The sequence below is a fragment of the Macaca nemestrina genome, chromosome 12, assembly GCF_043159975.1.
Source record: "Macaca nemestrina isolate mMacNem1 chromosome 12, mMacNem.hap1, whole genome shotgun sequence".
NCBI lineage: Eukaryota > Metazoa > Chordata > Mammalia > Primates > Cercopithecidae > Macaca > Macaca nemestrina.
The window spans coordinates 3,285,084-3,305,752 of record NC_092136.1 but is presented as its reverse complement, the minus strand read 5'-3'; the positions used below and the strand labels follow the sequence as shown (position 1 = coordinate 3,305,752).

General features: G+C 48.6%; 1 protein-coding gene and 1 pseudogene across 1 annotated transcript; both read right to left on the bottom strand.

The window, feature by feature from the left end:
• Window positions 1-396: 396 nt before the first annotated feature.
• On the bottom strand, window positions 397-9,258 carry LOC105469826 (uncharacterized). The gene is given in 6 exon segments (XM_071076076.1): window positions 397-524; window positions 580-727; window positions 2,584-2,700; window positions 8,243-8,617; window positions 8,619-8,918; window positions 9,220-9,258. Coding segments are annotated over 6 exon segments (1,107 nt in total).
• Window positions 9,259-16,896: 7,638 nt separating this feature from the next.
• LOC139357675 (uncharacterized) lies at window positions 16,897-20,669 on the bottom strand (annotated as a pseudogene).

Genomic DNA, 20,669 nt, shown 5'->3' with positions numbered 1-20,669 from the left:
TCAGAACTGCCCCTGCCCGCTTTACCTGCTTGGCGGTGCCTCCTGCAGTTGGTTCCTCCAGCATGCACCTGGGCAGGGCCCACATCCTCCCCCTCCCCATGCCAGCCTGAAGCCCCCGGGGCAGCCTGGGTTTCTCCTTTTCCTCTGGATCTCCAGGGACTGCGCGGTCCCTGGGGTCCGCTGGCGGGGAATGAATGAGTGAATGAATGAGGAACCGGGTGGCCATCTGGGTCTCAGTGTCTGTCTGGGGGCGTGGTGGGGGGCGTGCCCTGATGGACCCGGCTCATCAGAGTCACTCCTGGGGGCTTCCCTTGGGGTTGGCACAGGGCAGTTCCCCCCCATCTCAGGGCTGCTTCCGTGGGGAGGGTTCCCGAGAAGCGGAGCGTGGGCTGGTTTTTAGGGGGTAACCCACGAAGGCTCCGCCTGTTCGCCCGCCCCCCGGCCGTTCTGGGAACCCCCCAGCACCACCCTGGAGCCCCGGCCTGCAGCCTCCTCGGGGCCTCGTCTCCCTCCTCCCGGGGAAGCTGCGGGGCAGGCACCCGGCAGACCGCGGGACCTGACTCCCTCCCCTCCCCTCACGGTGGGGTTGCGGCTCTGGGGGCTCCTGGGGCCGCTGTCGGACCCTCAGCTCTGTGGCCGGGGAGAGGAGCTTTCGGGGCCACAGTCTCAGGGCGGCACAGACGGGGCGGCTCCAAGGCTTCAGCCACAGACGTTGGTTTCCTCTGTTCTGGGGGTGGAGGCCTGAGCTCAGGGAGTCTCAGGGTTTGGTTCCTTCCCAGGCCCCTCCAGGGCTGGGGGCGGGTGTCTCCTCCCCACCCTGGGCCGCCCTCTGTGGGTCTGTGTCTCCTCTCCCCATGGGGACCCCAGTGCGTGGGGATCAGGCCCACCCCGAGGACTTCACTGAAACTGAATGACCTGTTCAATGGCCCCACCTTCAAATCAGGCCCCGTCCTGAGGGACTGGGGACCAGGCCTTCCACGCAGGGTAGGGCACACGCTTTAGCCTGTCACTCAGGATTCCCTGGGCCCCTAAGCACTGCAGCCGGGGTGGGCTGGAACTGGGTGTGACAGAGAAGGGGATTGTACCTGTTGATACTGGCACAATATCAAGGCACTTCTTGATATTGACTTTAACTCATTTCATCCTCAAGGCAGCTGCGTGTTTTTCGTGTCACAGGCACAGAGGGGTTAAGTATGAATCACTTGCCCGGAATGGCACAGCTGGCAGTGCAGGGATCAGATTAGCCAAGGAGAAGGAACTAAGTCAGGGGTCTTGACCTCAGCCTCAGAACCACAAGTAAGACACCGGGAGAACTGCCGAGATCTGAACCCGCCTGGAGAACCGTCCTGGAGGGTAGTGAGTTGGGGGTACTCAAGGGCGTGCACTTTCCTTCTGAGGTGATGAAACGTTCTGTAACTGGTGATGGTGATGGGTGCACAGCACTGTGAATACACAGCATTGAACTGTATGCCTTAAGTGGGCAAATTGTGTGGCATATAAATTTTATCTCAACAAAGCTGTTACCAGAAAAAGAAGAGGTATCAGAGAGGTTGGGGAGTGGTGAAGCCATGGTTGTGCTGATGGACCCAGAGTTCTGGTGAGATCAAAGCATTGGAGAAAGAGAGCTAGGAAGAGGATGGTGGCTGGAAGCGGGGTGCATGGGACAGAGCCCAGTGGGGTGCCCTGCTGAGAACACGGTCACAGATATCACCACAGGGGTGAGGAGTGGGGAAGATTCATTTACTTGTGTATGGAAATCACTGAGAATTAACCTAGAAATTGTGTTGGAAAAAGTAGTCACGAGCCAGAAGCTAAAATCAAGAAGAAATTGGGAAGAGATTGGCAAGGCATACCAGCCTGCACATAACGGAGACAGAGATGGAGGCTCTGGAGAAGACGGAGTGGGATAGGCTGGTGGTGACGGGAAGACATTACCCATCTTCTGGGACCAGTTCCCAAACTGAACGCTTGGACTTGTTAGTTTTCTTACTCGATTCCTTTCTATCCTTACATTTTTTGTGTCTAAAGGTGTCCCCAATTCTGAAAGTGAGATCTTTAACTCTCCCTCCATATTCTTTTATTTTTATGATATGTTTTAATTTTTATTTCATGGCTCACTGCAGACTCGATTTTCCAGGCTCAATGTTTTTCCCACCTAAGCCTCCTGAGTAGCTGCAACTACAGGTGTGTGCCAGTATGCCTGGCTAATTTAAAACAATTTTTTTTTTCTAGAGACGATGTCTTCCTTTGTTGCCAAAGCTGGTCTTGAACTCCTGGGCTCAAGTGATCCTCCTGCCTTGGCCTCCCTGGATTACAGGCACTCTCAGATTGCAGGCATGAGCCACTGCCCTGGGCCTGTTTGGTGTTTGACCCTAAATCCCAGCTGCCAACTTGCTGCTGTCTGTTCTTTTCTTTTCCTTTCTATTTATTTTATTTTATTTTATTTTATTTTATTTTATTTTATTTATTTTTTGCTGTTATCCATCACCCTTTTCATGTTCAACATGTCTCTATCACTTTGTCTTAGGTGAACTACTTGGAAACTGCACACCACAGCCTCTGTTTTCAACGGAGTTCAGTCACCTCTTGAGGGCTCTTCTGATTCTTATCTCGGTAGATCATCTCCTCAAGGATTTCTGCAGGTGAGTACGCTGGTGACACGATGCTGTATTCTTGGGTGAGTACGCTGGTGACAGGTTGCTGTATTCTTGGGCGAGTACGCTGGTGACAGGTTGCTGTATTCTTGGGTAAGTATACTGGTGACATGATGCTGTATTCTTGGTGAGTATGCTGGTGACAGGTTGCTGTATTCTTGGGTGAGTACACTGGTGATGTGATGCTGTATTATTGGGTGAGTACACTGGTGACATGATGCTGTATTATTGGGTGAGTACGCTGGTGACATGATGCTGTATTATTGGGTGAGTACACTGGTGACATGTTGCTGTATTATTGGGTGAGTACACTGGTGACATGATGCTGTATTATTGGGTGAGTATGCTGGTGACATGTTGCTGTATTCTTGGGTGAGTACGCTGGTGACATGTTGCTGTATTCTTGGGTGAGTACACTGGTGACATGATGCTGTATTATTGGGTGAGTATGCTGGTGACATGTTGCTGTATTCTTGGGTGTGTACACTGGTGACATGTTGCTGTATTCTTGGGTGAGTACACTGGTGACATGATGCTGTATTATTGGGTGAGTACACTGGTGACATGTTGCTGTATTATTGGGTGAGTACACTGGTGACATGATGCTGTATTATTGGGTGAGTATGCTGGTGACATGTTGCTGTATTCTTGGGTGAGTACGCTGGTGACATGTTGCTGTATTCTTGGGTGAGTACACTGGTGACAGGTTGCTGTATTCTTGGGTGAGTACACTGGTGACATGTTGCTGTATTCTTGGGTGAGTACACTGGTGACATGATGCTGTATTATTGGGTGAGTACACTGGTGACATGATGCTGTATTATTGGGTGAGTACACTGGTGACATGTTGCTGTATTATTGGGTGAGTACACTGGTGACATGATGCTGTATTATTGGGTGAGTATGCTGGTGACATGTTGCTGTATTCTTGGGTGAGTACACTGGTGACATGATGCTGTATTATTGGGTGAGTACGCTGGTGACAGGTTGCTGTATTCTTGGGTGAGTACACTGGTGACATGTTGCTGTATTCTTGGGTGAGTACACTGGTGACATGATGCTGTATTCTTGGGCGAGTATGCTGGTGACATGTTGCTGTATTCTTGGGTGAGTACACTGGTGACATGTTGCTGTATTCTTCGGTGAGTACACTGGTGACATGATGCTGTATTATTGGGTGAGTACACTGGTGACATGTTGCTGTATTATTGGGTGAGTACACTGGTGACATGATGCTGTATTATTGGGTGAGTATGCTGGTGACATGTTGCTGTATTCTTGGGTGAGTACACTGGTGACATGATGCTGTATTATTGGGTGAGTACGCTGGTGACATGTTGCTGTATTCTTGGGTGTGTACACTGGTGACATGTTGCTGTATTCTTGGGCGAGTACGCTGGGGACATGCTGCTGTGTTCTTAGGTGAGTACACTGGTGAAACAATGCCCAAGAGCATGGCCAGGAGATTTGAGGAGCAGACACATCTGGTAAGCAGACTTCAGTTTCTTGTCAGTAATGTGCCCCTCTTATGCTCTCCTCGGGGTTTAGCATGCATCCCTTAAACAAAGAAAGCAGCCTCATATAAGCAGTGGTTTGGTGACTAGAGTGCCTCAGGGCGTTATTGCTGCTATAAGAAAATACTTGACCTGGGTAATTGATAAAGAACAGAAATGTACTTTCTTATAGTCCCGAAGGCTAGGAAGTCCAAGATCAAGGTGCTGGTGTCTGGTGTGGGCCTTCTTACTGTGTCTTCACATATTGGAAAGCAGAAGGGCACGAGAGCATGAATATGCTGTCCTCACATGGCGCAGAAAAGGATGAAGGCCCTCCCTCAAGTCCTTCTTGCATGCAGCACTAACTCATTCCAAGTACCTTTTGTTAGGCCCCACCTCCCAACACTCTTGCATTGGGGGTGAAGTTTCCAATACATGAATTTTGGGGAACACATGCAGACTATGGCATAAAGGAACCTCTTTCCCCACGTGGAGTACAACTGAGCAAGGAACCCAACTGAGAAGCTGGAAGAAGCAGCCTAAGAGGAGTGAACGCTCTGTCTGGGGAAGAGAGAAAACAACAGCAGAGAGACTTGTGAGATTTTCAGAAATAATTGAGTAGGGGAAAAGATTCCCCACAAACATCAAGATGAGGATAGATTATTCTTATCTGGATAGGAAAGGAAAGGATATTGTCTGGGTGCACTGGCTCACACCTGCAATCCCAGCACTTTGGGAGGCCAAGGCAGGAGGATCACTGGAGGCCAGGAGTTCAAGACCAGCCAGAGCAACATGGCAAGACCCCCATCTCTACAGAAAGTTTAAAAGTTAGCTGGGTATGGTGACACACGCCTATATTCCCAGCTACCTAGGAGGCCGAGGTGGGAAGATTCCTTAAGCCCAGAAGTTTGAAGCTGGAGTAAGCTGTGATCACGTCACTGCAATCCAGCCCAGGTGACAGAGGAAGACTTATCTAAAAAAAAAAAAAAGTGATCCCCAGTAATATAGTTTGGATGCCTCCTCCAAATCTTATGTTGGTGAGGCCTGCTGGGAGGTGTTTGGATCATGTGTATAGATTTTTCATGGATGGTTTAGCACCATCTCCTTGGTGATGAGGAAGTTCAAGCAAGATCTGGTTGTTTAAAATGTGTAGCACTGACCGGGCATGGTGGCTTATGCCTGTAATCTCAACACTTTGGGAGGCTGAGGCCGGCAGATCACCTGAGGTCAGGAGTTCGAGACCAGCCTGACCAATAGGGAGAAACCCCGTCTCTACTAAAAATACAAAATTAGCCAGGTGTGGTGGCACATGCCTGTAATCCCAGCTATTCAGGAGGCTGAGGCAGGAGAATCACTTGAATCTGGGAAGCAGAGGTTGTGGTGAGCCGAGATCATGCCATTGTACTCCAGCCTGGACGACAAGAGCAAAACTCCATCTCAAAAAAAAAAACAAAACAAAACAAAAAAAACAAACGTGTGGCACCTGTCCCTCCACCAGCTCTGTCTTTCTCAGCTGTCACCATGTGCCATGCCTGCTCCCGCTTTGCCTTCCACCATGAGTAAAAGCCCCCTAAGGGCCTGACCAGAAGCTGAGCAGATGTTGGTGCCGTGCTTGTACAACTTGCAGAACCATGAGCCAATTAAACCTTTTTTCTTTATAAATTACCCAGTCTCCGGTATTTCTTTATAGCAACACGAAAAAGAGCCTAATACAGAAAATTGTACCAGGAGTGAGATGTTGCTACAAAGACACCTGAAAATGTGGAGGTGACTTTGGAACTGGATAATGGCCAGAGACTGGAAGCTTTTGGAGGGCTCAGAAGAAGAAAGAAAGATGAGGAAAAGGTTGGAACTCCTGTGAGACTGGTGAAATGGTTGTGTCCAAAATAATTACAGTGATAAGAACCATGAAATCCAGCCTGATGAGGTCTCAGGGAAATGAGGAACTTGCAGGAAACTAAAAACAAAGGTCACATGTGTTATGCCTTGACAGCGAGCTTGACTGTATTGTGTTTCATGCCCTAGGGGGCTCTGAAACTTTCTACTTAGGAGTGGTGACTTAGGATATCTGGTGGAAGAAATTTCTAAGCAGCACAACATTCAAGTTGTGGCCTGACTGAATCTAACGTCGTACTCTCACATGCAAGAGCACATACATGAATTAAAGTTGGAATTTATATTTAAAAGGGAATCAAAGTGTAAAAGTTTGGAAAGTCTGCAGCATGGCCATGTGGCAGAGAATGAAAAAGCATTATCAGGAGAGGAATCCAAGCAGGCTACAGAGCAACCACCTGCTAGAGATATTAGCATGACTCAAAACAAACAAACAAAACACAACCCAAGTGCTAATAGCCAACACAATGGGAAAAGACTTCAGACGCATTTCAAAGGTGTTTGAGACAGCCCCTCTCATCACTGACCTAGAGGCCTAGGAGGACTGCATGGTTTCAGGGGCTCAGCCCAGGCCCTCACTGCCCTGCACAGCCTTGGAGCACTGCTCCCCACACATAGGCTGCTCCAGCTCCAGCCTCAGCTCAAAAGACCCCAAAGATAACTCTGGCTTCAGAGGATGCAAGCCATAAGCCTTGGTAGCTCCCATGTGGTGTTAAGCCTGTAGATGTGTAGAGTGCAAGAGGGAAGGAGGCTTGCGATCCTCTGCCTAGATTGCAGAGGATTTATGAGAAAGCCTGGGCACTCAGGCAAAAGCCTGATGCAGGGGCAGAGCCCACAGAGGGTATATACTAGGGCAGTGAAGAGGGGAAACGTGGGGCAGGAGGCCCACATAGAGTCCCCACTGGGGCACTGCTTAATTGAGCTGTGGGAAGGAGGACACCATCCTCCAGGCCCCAGAATGGTAGAGCCACTGGCAGCTTACATCTTGAGCATGGAGAAGCTGCAGGCACCCAACTCCAACCCATGAGAGCAGGTGCAGGGGTGAACCCTGCAAAGTCACGAGGGTGGAGTTCCTCAAGGCCTTAGGAGCCCACCGCTCACCCCAGTGTACCCTGGATGTGGGACAGGGAGTCCAAGGACATTACTCTGGAGCTTTAAGATTTAATGGCTGCCCTGCTGGATTGCAGACATGCATGGGGTCTGTAGCCCCCTCCTTTTGGCTGATTTCTCCCTTTTGGAATGGGAATGTTTACCCAGTGCCTCTACCCTCATTGTATCTTGAAAGTAAATAATGTGTTTTGGTTTTCACAGGTTCATAGGTGGAAGGAACTTGGACTTTGGACTTGATGTTGGAATCAGTCAAGACATTGGGAGGACTGTTGGGAAGAGATGATTCTATTTTCCAATGCGAGGACATGAGATTTAGGGGTCGGGGTATAATGATATAGTTGGGATGTTCCCTCCAAATCTCTTGTCGAAATGTAATCTCCAGTGTTGAAGGAGGGGCCTGCGGGGAGGTGTTTGGATCATGGGGGTGGATCCCTCATGACGGGCTTAGCATCATCCCCTTGGCGATGAGTGGGTTCACTCAGATCTGGTTGTTCACAAGCGTGGGGCCCCTCCTCACCCCTTGCTCCCACTCTCACCATGTGGTGTGCCTGCTCCTGCTTTGCCTTCCGCCATGAGGAAAAGCTTCCTGAGGGCCTCCCCAGAAGCTGAGCAGAGGTGGGTGCCACACTTGTGCAGTCTGCAGAACCATGAGCCATTCTAACCTCTTTCCTTTATAAATTACCCAGCCTCCAGTATTTCTTTAGAACAATGCAAAACTGAAAATGGCATGACTAAAATATAAAGACCATGGATAACTTTTGAAATCTAAAAAGGTAAAATTAATATTATCTGGGGGAGTCAACACAGGAAAGATGAGAGCACTTGGGCAGAGGCTGTTGACCACTGGTCACATGTGGTCAGCAGAGAGCAGGTGACCAGCACCCTGGGGCTTTGTGGGAAGCACCAGACAGCCTGGAGCTGAGGTATTAATTGTAGGAGCCAAAACAAATGGGGAAAAAGACAAATTTAGCACACAAAGAAAGTAGATGCTCAACTGAGCCAGGAGGAAGTCACTAGCGAAGAGGGAAAAAACAGAGCTCTGGAAAAATAGTGTAAACAGTCACAAGGAAGGGACCCTGTATCATGCCTGACCTCTGGACAGGTATATAAAGAGCCCAGCCTCAGGGAGCTCCACACCTGCACCTCCCTCTCACCTGCTCCTCTACCTGCTCTATTCTCAATCCACCAGAACCATGGGCTGCTGTGGCTGTTCCGGAGGCTGTGGCTCCGGCTGTGGGGGCTGTGGTTCCGGCTGTGGGGGCTGTGGTTCCGGCTGTGGGGGCTGTGGCTCCGGCTGTGGGGGCTGTGGCTCCGGCTGTGGGGGCTGTGGCTCCAGCTGTTGTGTGCCTGTCTGCTGCTGCAAGCCTGTGTGCTGCTGTGTGCCAGCCTGTTCCTGTTCCGGCTGTGGCTCCTGTGGGGGCTCCAATGGGGGCTGTGGGTCCTGTGGGGGCTCCAAGGGGGGCTGTGGCTCTTGTGGGGGCTCCAAGGGTGGCTGTGGCTCTTGTGGAGGCTCCAAGGGGGGCTGTGGCTCTTGTGGGGGTTCTAAGGGGATCTGTGGTTCTTGTGGTTGCTCCCAGCGCAGTTGCTGCAAGCCCTGCTGCTCCTCAGGCTGTGGGTCATCCTGCTGCCAGTCCAGCTGCTGCAAGCCCTGCTGCTCCTCAGGCTGTGGGTCATCCTGCTGCCAGTCTAGCTGCTGTAAGCCCTGCTGCTCCCAGTCCAGCTGCTGCAAGCCCTGCTGCTCCCAGTCTAGCTGCTGTGTCCCCGTGTGCTGCCAGTGCAAGATCTGAGGCTCTGGACTCAGGCCTCATGTGAGTCCAGCTAACCCCATATTCTGAAGCTGTGACCTGTCCTTCATCGTTGAGCCCCAAACCACTGCCCGAGTCCATTCCTCACTACAAGATGAACCATATCTGGCTGCCTTTTCCTAAGGAGAGTCCACCCTAATCAATGTCCATTGTCTCTCCTAACAAATTCTCTTCCCAAGTCAACAGCAACTGCAGTTGAATCACCCCTCGCCTGCTAGCCTCGCCTTTGCTTGTCTATTCAGAGGCCTGAGCTCCTGAACCCACTTGCAGTCCTGTCTTTTCCAGCTGGAAGCAGCTGGCCATGAGCGTCCCACCTGCAACAAGGTGGGTGTTTAAGAGGCTTCCTTGGAGTCCCTTTGCATGTCCAACACTCTGCTTTATCTGAAACGAAAAGTTGCAAACTAATAAAAATACCATGCCGACAAACTGAAACACGTATCTTGCTGACTTCTCTGTTGTTTGGCGTCATTACTATGGCTATAGCTATTGTTCTCTTTTTCTTGTATTTCGGACTGTGTGGGTCTGATGGTGATGTTGGTGGAAGGTGCTAGGATGGGGCTGGCTGTCTCCCCTGCCTCTCATCTCCTTCCCGGCTGACCCCTCTTTTCTCAGATCCCTTTTCTTCCTAGATCTTTCCAGCTATTGATCTGATGGAGACAGAACTGTTCCTCAGACCAGGGCCACAGAAGCAGAAGAGGCTGCTGAAAGCTCTGGGGAGTTCAGACTTGCCTCCTTTCCCTGGTCCAGACCTCTGCCATCTTCCTTTGGGAAGTTTTTGTACCCAACTTACTCTGATTGCCTTTGTTGTTACACAGCCCGTTACCTCTGTAAATAAACACTCCTAACACCAAGCCAATATTGCCTTTTAAGAATTCTGAAAGGGCTGAGCTTGGTTGCTTATGCCTATAATCCCAGCACTTTGGGAGGCCAAGGCAGGCGGATCATTTGAGGTTAGGAGTTTGAGACCTGCCTGGCCAACATGGTGAAACCCTGTCTCTACTAAAAATATAAAAATTAGCTGAGTGTGGTGGCATGTGCCTGTAACCCCAGCTACTTGGGAGGCTGAGGCAGGAGAATGGCTTGAACCTGGGAGGTGGAGGTTGCGGTAAGTCGAGATTGCGCCACTGCACTCCATTCTGGGCGACAGAGCAAGACTCTGTAAAAAAAAAAAAAAAAAAGACAATATTAATAGAATTGAATTATTTCAAGTTATTTGGAAACACAGCAATTTATTGGTGGGATATGTCCTAAGAACATAGAAAGAACACAAAAATAAAATTCCTAAGCTGTTTTTAGAAGTCATGGTGGCAGTGGTAGTATGGTTGATATCCTGCTGTGAATGTTGTATGGAAAAAGCAAATGCATTAATTAGGTTGGTATCAGAACTGGAATTTTTGGTGTGGAACTGATGAGGTTAAGTAAAAACCTTGTCATCCTGAATTTGAATTAGACATATCGATATGAAATCATGATGTATTTTATCCAAATAAAAACAGTTTCCTCCTCCACTGAAAGACTCAGAAACAATGAGCCATCCTGTAGCAGTGAACACGCCTAGCACCAAGACTGTTGTCTTCAAATGCTGTTTATTGTATCTCCCTGGAACCTGGCTTCTCTGGTGAATGGGCTGGAAGTGAACAAGATGAATCTAGAACATCTTGTCATCCCAGAAAGCAGAGATGATAACTAAGACTAATGCAGTTACATCAAAAGAACTAAAGAGTCAGCTGGGCAAGGTGGCTCACGCCTGTAATCCTAGCACATTGGGGGGCTGAGGCAAGTGGATCACTTGAGGTCAGGAGTTGGAGACCAGCCTGACCAACATGGTGAAACCCTGTCTCTACTAAACACAAGAAATTAGCCAGGTGTGGTGGTGCATGCCTGTAATCCCAGCTACTTGGGAGGCTGAGGCAGGAGAATCCTTTGAACCTGGGAGGCAAAGATTGCAGTGAGCTGAGATGGTGCCATTGCACTCCAGCCTGAGTGGCAAGAGCCAAACTCTGTGTTAAAAAAAAAAAAAGATAAGAGGCAAACCTGGAGAAACTCTCTGTAGACAGACTTAGGACAATCTGAACACCAATTTCTTAACTGGACTGATACACATCAAGTATGTTTAAACTAGGAGTAAGTAATCATACACAAAAAATAATAATACAGATACTATGCAAACGGTAAAACTTAGTTGCCTGTAGAGGATTCTAGGAATCAATGCATTATTTTGAAGATGACTAAGTAAAGGAAAATAATCAGGCACTTACTCTATCTCTGATAGACAAACTTTATCTTATGGTAACAAAATTAGAGGAAGTATTCCAGTTTATAAATAAAGAAGAAATCATAGAATTAGAAACTTAGCATTTTGTAACCCCTAATGAAATAATGGGACTACCAGATTTACTGCATGCAGCCAAATCAGTGGAAAATTTATAGCCTTAAATGCATATGTTAGAGTAAAAAATAAAAGTTTAAGCTCATTTAGCCAAAAACCTATCTATAACACTGGCAGTGTTGCCACACAGAGCACAGAACGGGGTGGTAATTAGGGCTCTTTATAGGTATCCTGGTTCTCCTCTTCTTCTGGGAACAGGTCAGATGGCAGGTGGTAGAGTAACCCTTCATGAGCCCTCTCTAAGTCAGGTGTGACCGTGTGATTTGCTTGCCTCAGTGGGAAGAAGTCTGAAGCACCTGCTGCAGTTTTCTGAATTCTCTGTTTCTTCCCCTACCATGACCACTAATGTTCCAAGCACTGGCTGCTGCTTCCGACTGAGTCCCAGAGTGACGAAGCACAGAGCAGAGTCACCAGCTGATGTGCAGTGGCCTGCGATGTGAACAAGAAGCAAGCCTGTGTCATGTGAAGTCACTGAAACGTGGGGGTGGCTTGTTTGGGCAGCATAATTGGTCCATCCTGGCTGACCCAGAAACCAACCAGAACAAAAACATAGCATTGAGACCTTGGTTTATTGGTCAGGAGGTGGGTGGAAAGGAAAGTTATCAGAGGCGAGAAAGGTAGTTGTTATGTATTTGGTAAGACTGTCCCAGATCGTGTATCCCTAAGGAAAGAGTTCAGAAAACACAAGGCCCCTCCTGCGTGGGTTGTTGTGGCTGCATTTATCAAAGCATTACAAGAACAGGGTGAGCTCGAAAGAACCAGCTGGTTTTGCCAGCCAGGAGGAAAGTTCTAGAAAGCCTGGAGAAATCTGGGGAGCTACAGAGTTCTCAGTTCTGCCTGGTAAATGATAACACTTAGAAGGCCTTTGAGCAGCAAAGGACAATTAAAGCTGAAATGAAAGGAACCCTCTTTAAGGGTACACTTTGATGAGATTCCATGAGGGTGGACCACACTGCAGGTAGGGAGTTGGTGGCTGCATCCAGCCTGGCCAGTGGGGCAGGAGGGGCTGCTGTGGGGTCAGTGGGTCCAGAAGAAAATGCCGGAAACTTCTCCCTCCATGGCTCACTGGGCGTTCTCTTTGCTTGGCCTGTGGCTCCCGTGGGTAAATTCATGTCTTGCTATGTGATGAAGAGATTTCTCCAGGGAAGAAGGGGAGGTGTTTGGCCCAGGAAGGACCCAGTGACCTGCAGATCAAAGACGGCCTCCCTACCTCAGTAATGGGCACCAGAGAAAAGCCTGCTGCCAGCCGTCCATTGGAAATGGGCCCAACAGAACCAATGCTGTCTGTGCTTGGGGTGTGGGGGGTAGAAGAGAAAGCAAAAGAAAACCGAAACCTTCCTTAATAATGAACAGATGACATGTGATAGTTAGCAAGATATAGGACACAGTTGTAACTCTCCGTGAAATCAACAAAGAGAAAATCAAGCATTGGATATTTCATGCATAATTTTTTGATAAAATCATAGGATTGCCTGCTGCAACATCCTTCATTTCACAGTTGACCATTACAGAATGATGCTGAAGGAAGTCACATTGCAAAAACAACCGAGCTCCTTCTCATCCTTCACAAACGCCTCTCTTTGAGGTCAATCCACCCCGTTGGGAAGCCCCTATCTTTTCTCCTTGGCCAGCTTCTCTTTCAGGGTGAACTGCCTGATCTTCACTGCGGTGGCCTTGCCTGGCTCCCACCAGAGGTTCTCCAACGTCACTTTCATCGACATCACAGAATCCTACGTTTCTTTTTTTTGCAAGCATTGCAATTTTACTTACAATTTGCATTGTAAATACGACTGTGGAAAATTTATTTAGGAGAGCTGGTTCTGCAAAAACATGGAAGAGATCTGGGAGGGGGTGTGTGGGAATAAGTGATATTGTTAAGTAAATGAGCTGCTTGAGTGGAGAACACTTTCAGAAGTGATCAGCCTGGGCTGGGCATGGTGGCTCACTCCTGTAATCCAGTTCTTTGGGAGGTTAAGGAAGAAGGAACACTTTAGCTCAGGAGTTCAAGACCAGCCTGGGTGACATAGCAAGACCCCATCTCTACAGAAAAATAAAAAAAATTAGCTGGGCATGGTGGTGTACACCTGCAGTCCCAGCTAATGGGGAGGCTGAGGTGGAAGAATCTCTTGAGCCTGGGAGGTTGAGGCTGCAGTGAGCCATGATTGCACCACCACACTCCAGCCTGGGTGACAGAGTGAGACCCTGTCTCAAATAAATAAATAAATAAATAAATAAATAAATAAATAAATAGATAAATAAAAGACATGGTCAGCTTGTTTACTTGTTTGTGATTCTTTTCTTTTTTTCTTTCTTCTTCCTCTTTTTTTTTTTCAATAGAGGTAGAGTCTCACTGTGTTGCCCAGGCTGGTCTTGAACTCCTGGGCTCAAGGGATCCTCCTACCTCAGTCTCTCGAGTAGTTGGTGCTACAGGCATGCACCACTGCTGCTAATGAATATTTTCAGAACCTGATGGTTTCCTGCCCCCCCCCACCCCAGGAATCTTGGATAATGAGTGTAGGGAGACCCTGCATAGAGCCTAGAGATGCTGGCTGTGTGTGGAGTGGTCACCAAGGGAGCATCTTAGCAGGAATCTCTGGTCAGAGTGATGGGGGAACCAGACTCAGTCCTGAGACAAGCAGGGGACACCTTCAGCTCACGGACAGCAGACTGTGGAGCTGCTCAGCCTCTGTAATTACATAGTCCAATTCTTCAGAATCATCTATGTATCTATGTATCTATCTATCTATCTATCTATCTATCTATCTATCTATCTATCATCTATGTGCCTCCTTATCCATCTATGTTTTTGTTGTTGAGATGATCAAGTTGGTTCTAAAATTTCGTTGGAAAAGCAAAGGAATTGAAAAAAAGAAAGCAATCTTTAAAAAGAAGAATGAAGTTGAAGTCTCATAATACTTGTCTTCAAAATCTCCCATAATGTCACAGTGACGCTGTGTTTGCATTAGGAAGCAGCATACAGACCGCAGAGCAGGACACAGGAAAAAACTTGCCATAGTGTCGACTGATTCTCATTAAAAACACCATGATTCCAGTGGGATAAGGATGGCTGGTTGGTTGGTTTATTTATTTATTTATTTATTTATTTATTTATTTATTTATTTTATTTTTGAGATGGAGTTTTGCTCTTGTTGTCCAGGCTGGAGTGCAATGGCATGATCTCGGCTCACTGAAACCTCCACTTCCCAGGTCCAAGCGATTCTCCTGCCTCAGCTTCCTGAGTAGCTGGGATTACAGGCATGTGCTACCACGCCCAGCTAATTTTGTATTTTTAGAAGAGACGGGGGCTTCTCCATGTTGGTCAGGCTGGTCTCGAACTCATGACCTCACGTGGCTTCCCAAAGTGCTGCTATTACAAGAGAACCACCTTTGTTTGTTTGTTTGTTTTGAGACGGAGTCTTGCTTTGTCGCCCAAGCTGGAGTGCAGTGCCACAATCTTGGCTCACTGCAACCTCTGCCTCCTGGGTTCAAGCGATCCTCTTGCCTCAGCCTTCTGAGTAGCTGGGATTACAGGTGTCCACCATCATGCCCAGCTAATTTTTGTATTTTTAGTAGAGATGGGGTTTCGCCACGTTGGCCAGGCTGATCTCGAACTCTTTACCTCACGTTATCTTCCCTCCTCGGCCTCCCAGAGTGCCTGGATTACAGGCATGAGCCACTGCGCCTGGCCACGATGGTCTTTTTATCAAATGCTGCTGAAACAATTGGATGAAAAAGTGAAAAAATGGATCTCAACTCCTACCTCACATTACACACAAAAATTAGCTTGAGATCCATCATAGAACTAAATATAGAAACCAAAACTCTAATGCTTCTAGAGGAAAAGCTAGGAAAGAGAGTTTTCTTTTTTTTTTTTTTGGAGACGGAGTCTTACTCTGTCGCCCAGGCTGGAGTGCAGTGGCACGATCTCGGTTCACTGCAAGCTCCGCCTCCTGGGTTCACACCATTCTCCTGCCTCAGCCTCCTGAGTAGCTGGGACTGGAGGCCACCACGCCTGGGTAATTTTTTGTATTTTTAGTAGAGATGGGGTTTCACTGTGTTAATCAGGATGGTCTCGATCTCCTGACCTCATGATCCGACTGCCTCAGCCTCCCAAAGTGCTGGGATTACAGGCGTGAGCCACCGTGCCCAGCAGAAAGAGAGTTTTCAAAAAGGTCACAAGAAAGCACTAACTGTCAAAGAAAAAAATGTTAAATTGCACTTCAAAATCAAAAACATTTCCCTATAAAAAGAAGTTCAGATAATAAGGCAAATCAAATACTGGAAAATTATGTATTATATTTTACACATACATATATATTATATATACACATATGTAGGGAAAAGAAAGAGAGATCAGACTGTGACTGTGTCTGTATAGAAAAGGAAGATATAAGAAACTCCATTTTGACCTGTACCCTGAACAATTGCTTTGCCCTGAGATGCTGTTAATCTGTAATTTTGCCCCAACCTTGAGCTCACAAAAACATGTGTTGTATGGAATCAAGGTTTTAGAGATCTAGAGCTGTGCAGGACGTGCCGTGTTAACAAAATGTTTACAGGCAGTGTGCTTGGGAAAAGTCATCGCCATTCTCCAGTCTCGATAAACCAGGGGCACAATGCTCTGCGGAAAGCTGCAGGGACCTCTGCCCCGGAAAGCTGGGTGTTGGCCAATATTGTCCACATGATAGCCTGAGATACGGCCTCATGGGATGGGAAAGACCTGACTGTCCCCCAGCCCGACACCCGTGAAGAGTCTGTGCTGAGGAGGATTAGTAAAAGAGAAAGGCCTCTTGCAGTTGAGATAGAGGAAGGCCTCTGTCTCCTGCCTGCCTCTGGGAACTGAATGTCTCAGTATAAAACCCGATTGTACATTTGTTCTATTCTGAGATAGGAGAAAACCCCCCCTGTGGTGGGAGGCGAGACATGTTGGCAACAATGCTGCTCTGTTATTCTTTACTCCACTGAGATGTTTGGGTGGAGAGAAGCATAAATCTGGTCTACGTGCACATCCAGGCATAGTACCTTCCCTTGAACTTACTTGCAGCACAGATTCCTTTGCTCACATGTTTTCTTGCTGACCTTCTCCCCATGATCACCCTGCTCTCCTGCCGCATTCCTCTTGCTGAGATAGTGAGAATAGTAATCAATAAATGCTGAGGGAACTCAGAGACCGGTGCCGGTGCAGGTCCTCCATATGCTGAGCGCCGGTCCCCTGGGCCCACTGTTCTTTCTCTATACTTTGTCTCTGTCTTATTTCTTTTCTCAGTGTCTCATCTCACCTGATGAGAAATACCCACAGGTGTGGAGGGGCTGGCCCCCTTCACACATATATACATGTATATAAAACACATGTGTAAATACATATACATACATATGGCAAAGCATTTCATTCATATATTCTTGATATCGAATTTATGAAGAGTTCCAATAAGTCAATAACAAAAAGAACAACAAAAAAAAAACCTACGATAAAATGGGCAAACAATTTTAACAAGACCTTTTAACAAGAAAGATGTGAAAATGGCCAGTGCAAGAAAGGATCCTTGCGAACATTAGTCATCAGAGAAACACAGGTCAAAATCCACACGAGATGCGATTGTACCCCCATGCGATGCCTCACGTTTGAAAAGCCGCCGGGCGGTACTGACAGGCCTGATGCAGCTGACAGTCCCAGGCACCGCTGGGGAGGGGAAAGCAGCACGAGCGTTTGGACAGCTGTCCGTTTCTTAGCAAGTTAAACATACACTACTCTATGGTCTAGCAAGGCCAGTGCTCAATATTTAACCAAAAGATTAAAACTAAAAACATGAGTACGGAAGGACTGGAAGGCATGTTTATGTGTCATTCATCATAGCCCCAAACTGCGAACAATTCAAATATCTATGAACGTGAGAATGGGGGAACGCAGTCGAGAGTATTTTTACACGAAACACTACGCAGTGATTAAAAAAGAAGAATAAGACTAGGCGTAGTGGTTCATGCCTGAAATCCCGGCACATTGGGAGGCTGAGGCAGGTGGATCGCCTGAGCCCAGGAGGTCAAGGCTGCAGTGAGCCATGAGGGCACCACTCTGCACTCCAGCCTGGGTGACAGAGCAAGACCTTGTTTCAACAAAAAAAAAAAAAGAAGAAGAAGAAGAAGAAGAGCAAATCATTGACACACAGAATAACATCGTGAGGGAAAGAAACCAGAGTACATTTTTAATGATTTCATTTCTGCGACATTCAACAGCGGGCAGAACCGGTCAGCAGAGCTGTGCCTGTAGTGATGGGTGGGAAGGGAAGGCCGTGAAAGTGAACCTCTGGGGGTGGAGCAGTTGGTCATGGTTGGGGTGATGGGCACACAAGTACGTGTTTAGCGGAACTCATGGAACTGCACACTCAAAATACGTGCAGAGCCCAGGAGGCCAAGGCTGCAGTGAGCCAGGATCTCACCACTGCCCTCCAGTCTGGGTGACAGAATGAGACACTGTCTCAAAAAAAAAAAAAAAAAAAAAATGCAGTGCAGGCGCGGTGGCTCAGGCCTGTAATCCCAACACTTTGGGAGGCTGGGGCAGGGGGATCACTTGAGGTCAGGTGTTCGAGACCAGCCTGGCCAACATGATGAAATGCCATTTCTACTAAAAATACAAAAATTAGTTAGACATGGTGGCACACACCTGTAATCCCAGCTACTCAGGAGGCTGAGGCAGGAGAATCGCTTGAACTTGGGAGGCAGAGGTTGCAGTGAGCTGAGATTATGCTGCTGCACTCCAGCCTGGACAACAGAGTGAAACTCAGTCTCAAAAAAAAAAAAAAAAAAAAAAAAAGCATTTCACTGCATGTAAATTTTACCTCAATACAAAATTAAAAGTAATCTTTTGGAAAATAAAAGTGCATTAGAGAGGGTGGCTAGTCAAAATTTTTGTAGCCTTCAAGGAGAGTAAATTTGAAGCATATCTGTCGATTTGTGGAATTTTTACAAAGACTTAATTGAGGAAAACTCGAAAGCATTAGGAAGGGTCTTGTTCCTCTGTTCCCTCTGTGAGCCCAGCTTCCCTGAAGGGAACGTGGGTCTAATCTGTGTCATTAGGAGTGAGCTGATTACAGGAGGAAGAGGTAAGAAAGACAAAGGAGAACCAGGGCCACACTAAAATCCATGCTCTTCGACACTTTGTTTTACAAATTTGACAAAATATTTATACTGGAAGTTTTTAAGTGATGGAACCTATAGACAGCCTTTTCTTTCAGCTTATTTTTTTAATTTTAATTTTAATTTATTTTATTTTATTTTTTACAAAATGACCACCGTTGACATAAACACCAATGCCAGGGGGTGGAGGGTCTGCATCAGTGAGGAGAGCTCTGAGCGCCAAGGACAATGGTCCACCCACCAGCCAAGCCACCACTGCCTCCCAGACTCCTAGGACACCCGCTGGAGAGGGAGCCCAGTGTCTTCTAACAAAGGGAAACGCCTATGAGGAAGAGGCCAAATTTAGAAACCAATGAAAGTAGAGCTTGGCTTGAGCTGATGGCGGCTCATAGGACGGTGAAGAGATTAAAAATAACACTTGTGCATGTGAAACAGCAGAAACAACAACAGTATTCATGTGATCAGTATAAACACCTGGGCAGGAATATAAAGAGCCGGGGCTCAGGGAGCTCCACACCTGCACCTGCCACCTGCTTCTCACCTGCTCCTCTACCTGCTCCACCCTCAATCCACCAGAACCATGGGCTGCTGTGGCTGCTCCGGAGGCTGTGGCTCTGGCTGTGGGGGCTGTGGCTCCGGCTGTGGGGGTTGTGGCTCCAGCTGCGGGGGCTGTGGTTCCAGGTGCTGTGTGCCCGTCTGCTGCTGCAAGCCCGTGTGTTGCTGTGTGCCAGCCTGTTCCTGCTCCAGTTGTGGCTCCTGTGGGGGCTCCAAGGGGGGCTGTGGCTCTTGTGGGAGCTGCAAAGGGGGCTGTGGCTCCTGTGGGGGCTCCAAGGGGGGCTGTGGCTCCTGTGGGGGCTCCAAGGGGGGCTGTACCTCCTGTGGGGGCTCCAAGGGGAGCTGTGGCTCCAGCTGTGGGGGCTGTGGCCCCAGCCGCTGTGTGCCCTTCTGCTGCTGCTCTAGCTGTGGCTCTTGTGGGGGCTCCAAGGGGGGCTGTGGCTCTTGTGGGGGCTCCAAGGGGGGCTGTGGCTCTTGTGGGGGCTCCAAGGGGGGCTGTGGTTCCTGTGGGGGCTCCAAGGGGGGCTGTGGCTCTTGTGGCTGCTCCCAGTGCAGTTGCTGTAAGCCCTGCTGCTGCTACTCTGGCTGTGGGTCATCCTGCTGTCAGTCCAGCTGCTGTAAGCCCTGCTGTTCCCAGTCCAGCTGCTGTAAGCCCTGCTGCTCCTCCTCAGGCTGTGGGTCATCCTGCTGCCAGTCCAGCTGTTGTAAGCCCTGCTGTTCCCAGTCCAGCTGCTGCAAGCCCTGCTGCTCCTCCTCAGGCTGTGGGTCATCCTGCTGCCAGTCCAGCTGCTGCAAACCCTGCTGTTCCCAGTCCAGCTGCTGTGTCCCCGTGTGCTACCAGTGCAAGATCTGAGGCTCTGCCCACAAACCTCAGCTGGTCCTACAGATCTGGGCTCTCCAGGAATGACTGCAGCTGTGGCCTGAATTCCTGAAGCATGTCTCTGAGCCTGTCCTCCTCTGGACTAAGGCAGCCTAGTGTTCAGGGCTCAGTACTCAGCCGCTCAGCCTCTGAGGTCATGAGGGCTTCCAGCATGCTGGGTCCTGCCCATCAATTCTCCCGGAATCCCCTTTTCCTTTCCTGACCTCACCACTTCAACCTTCTCAGGGCGTCAAGATCCCACATCCCTGGGCCCCTCCTGTGAGCCTGCTGGAAACACGCTGAAACTGGAATCCTCTGACCTGCTGCCACCTCTCCCGGGTCCCTGCAACCTCCTGTCTCCTCCACCCTTCGTCTTCATCCTGCCTGAGCTGCCAGAGCTCCGATTGCTTTTGGAGTTGATCTGGAGGACTCAGAATTATTAGAGATCCCAGGATCCTCTCCTGAGGAGGAGGGGTGCCCAGTCTCCTCCTCTACCTCCAACCTGGCCTGGTTTCTTTGCCCCAGGGCTTCGCCTTTAAGTACCTGGGCTGGATCTTCTAAATAAATACGATCCGTACCTCTCACGAGTTTGCGTTGTGATTCTTTTGTTTCAGCCTCTGTGTGATTAGAAAAATATACAATTTTCACTGAGTTGCACTCCCAGGCATTTGGGAACCCCCTGTTCCCTGCTATGTGAGTTTGCTAGGGCTGCCCCACAAACCATGTGGCTTCAGCAACAGGAGTGGATTGTCTCACAGTCTGGAGGCCAGAATCTGCCAT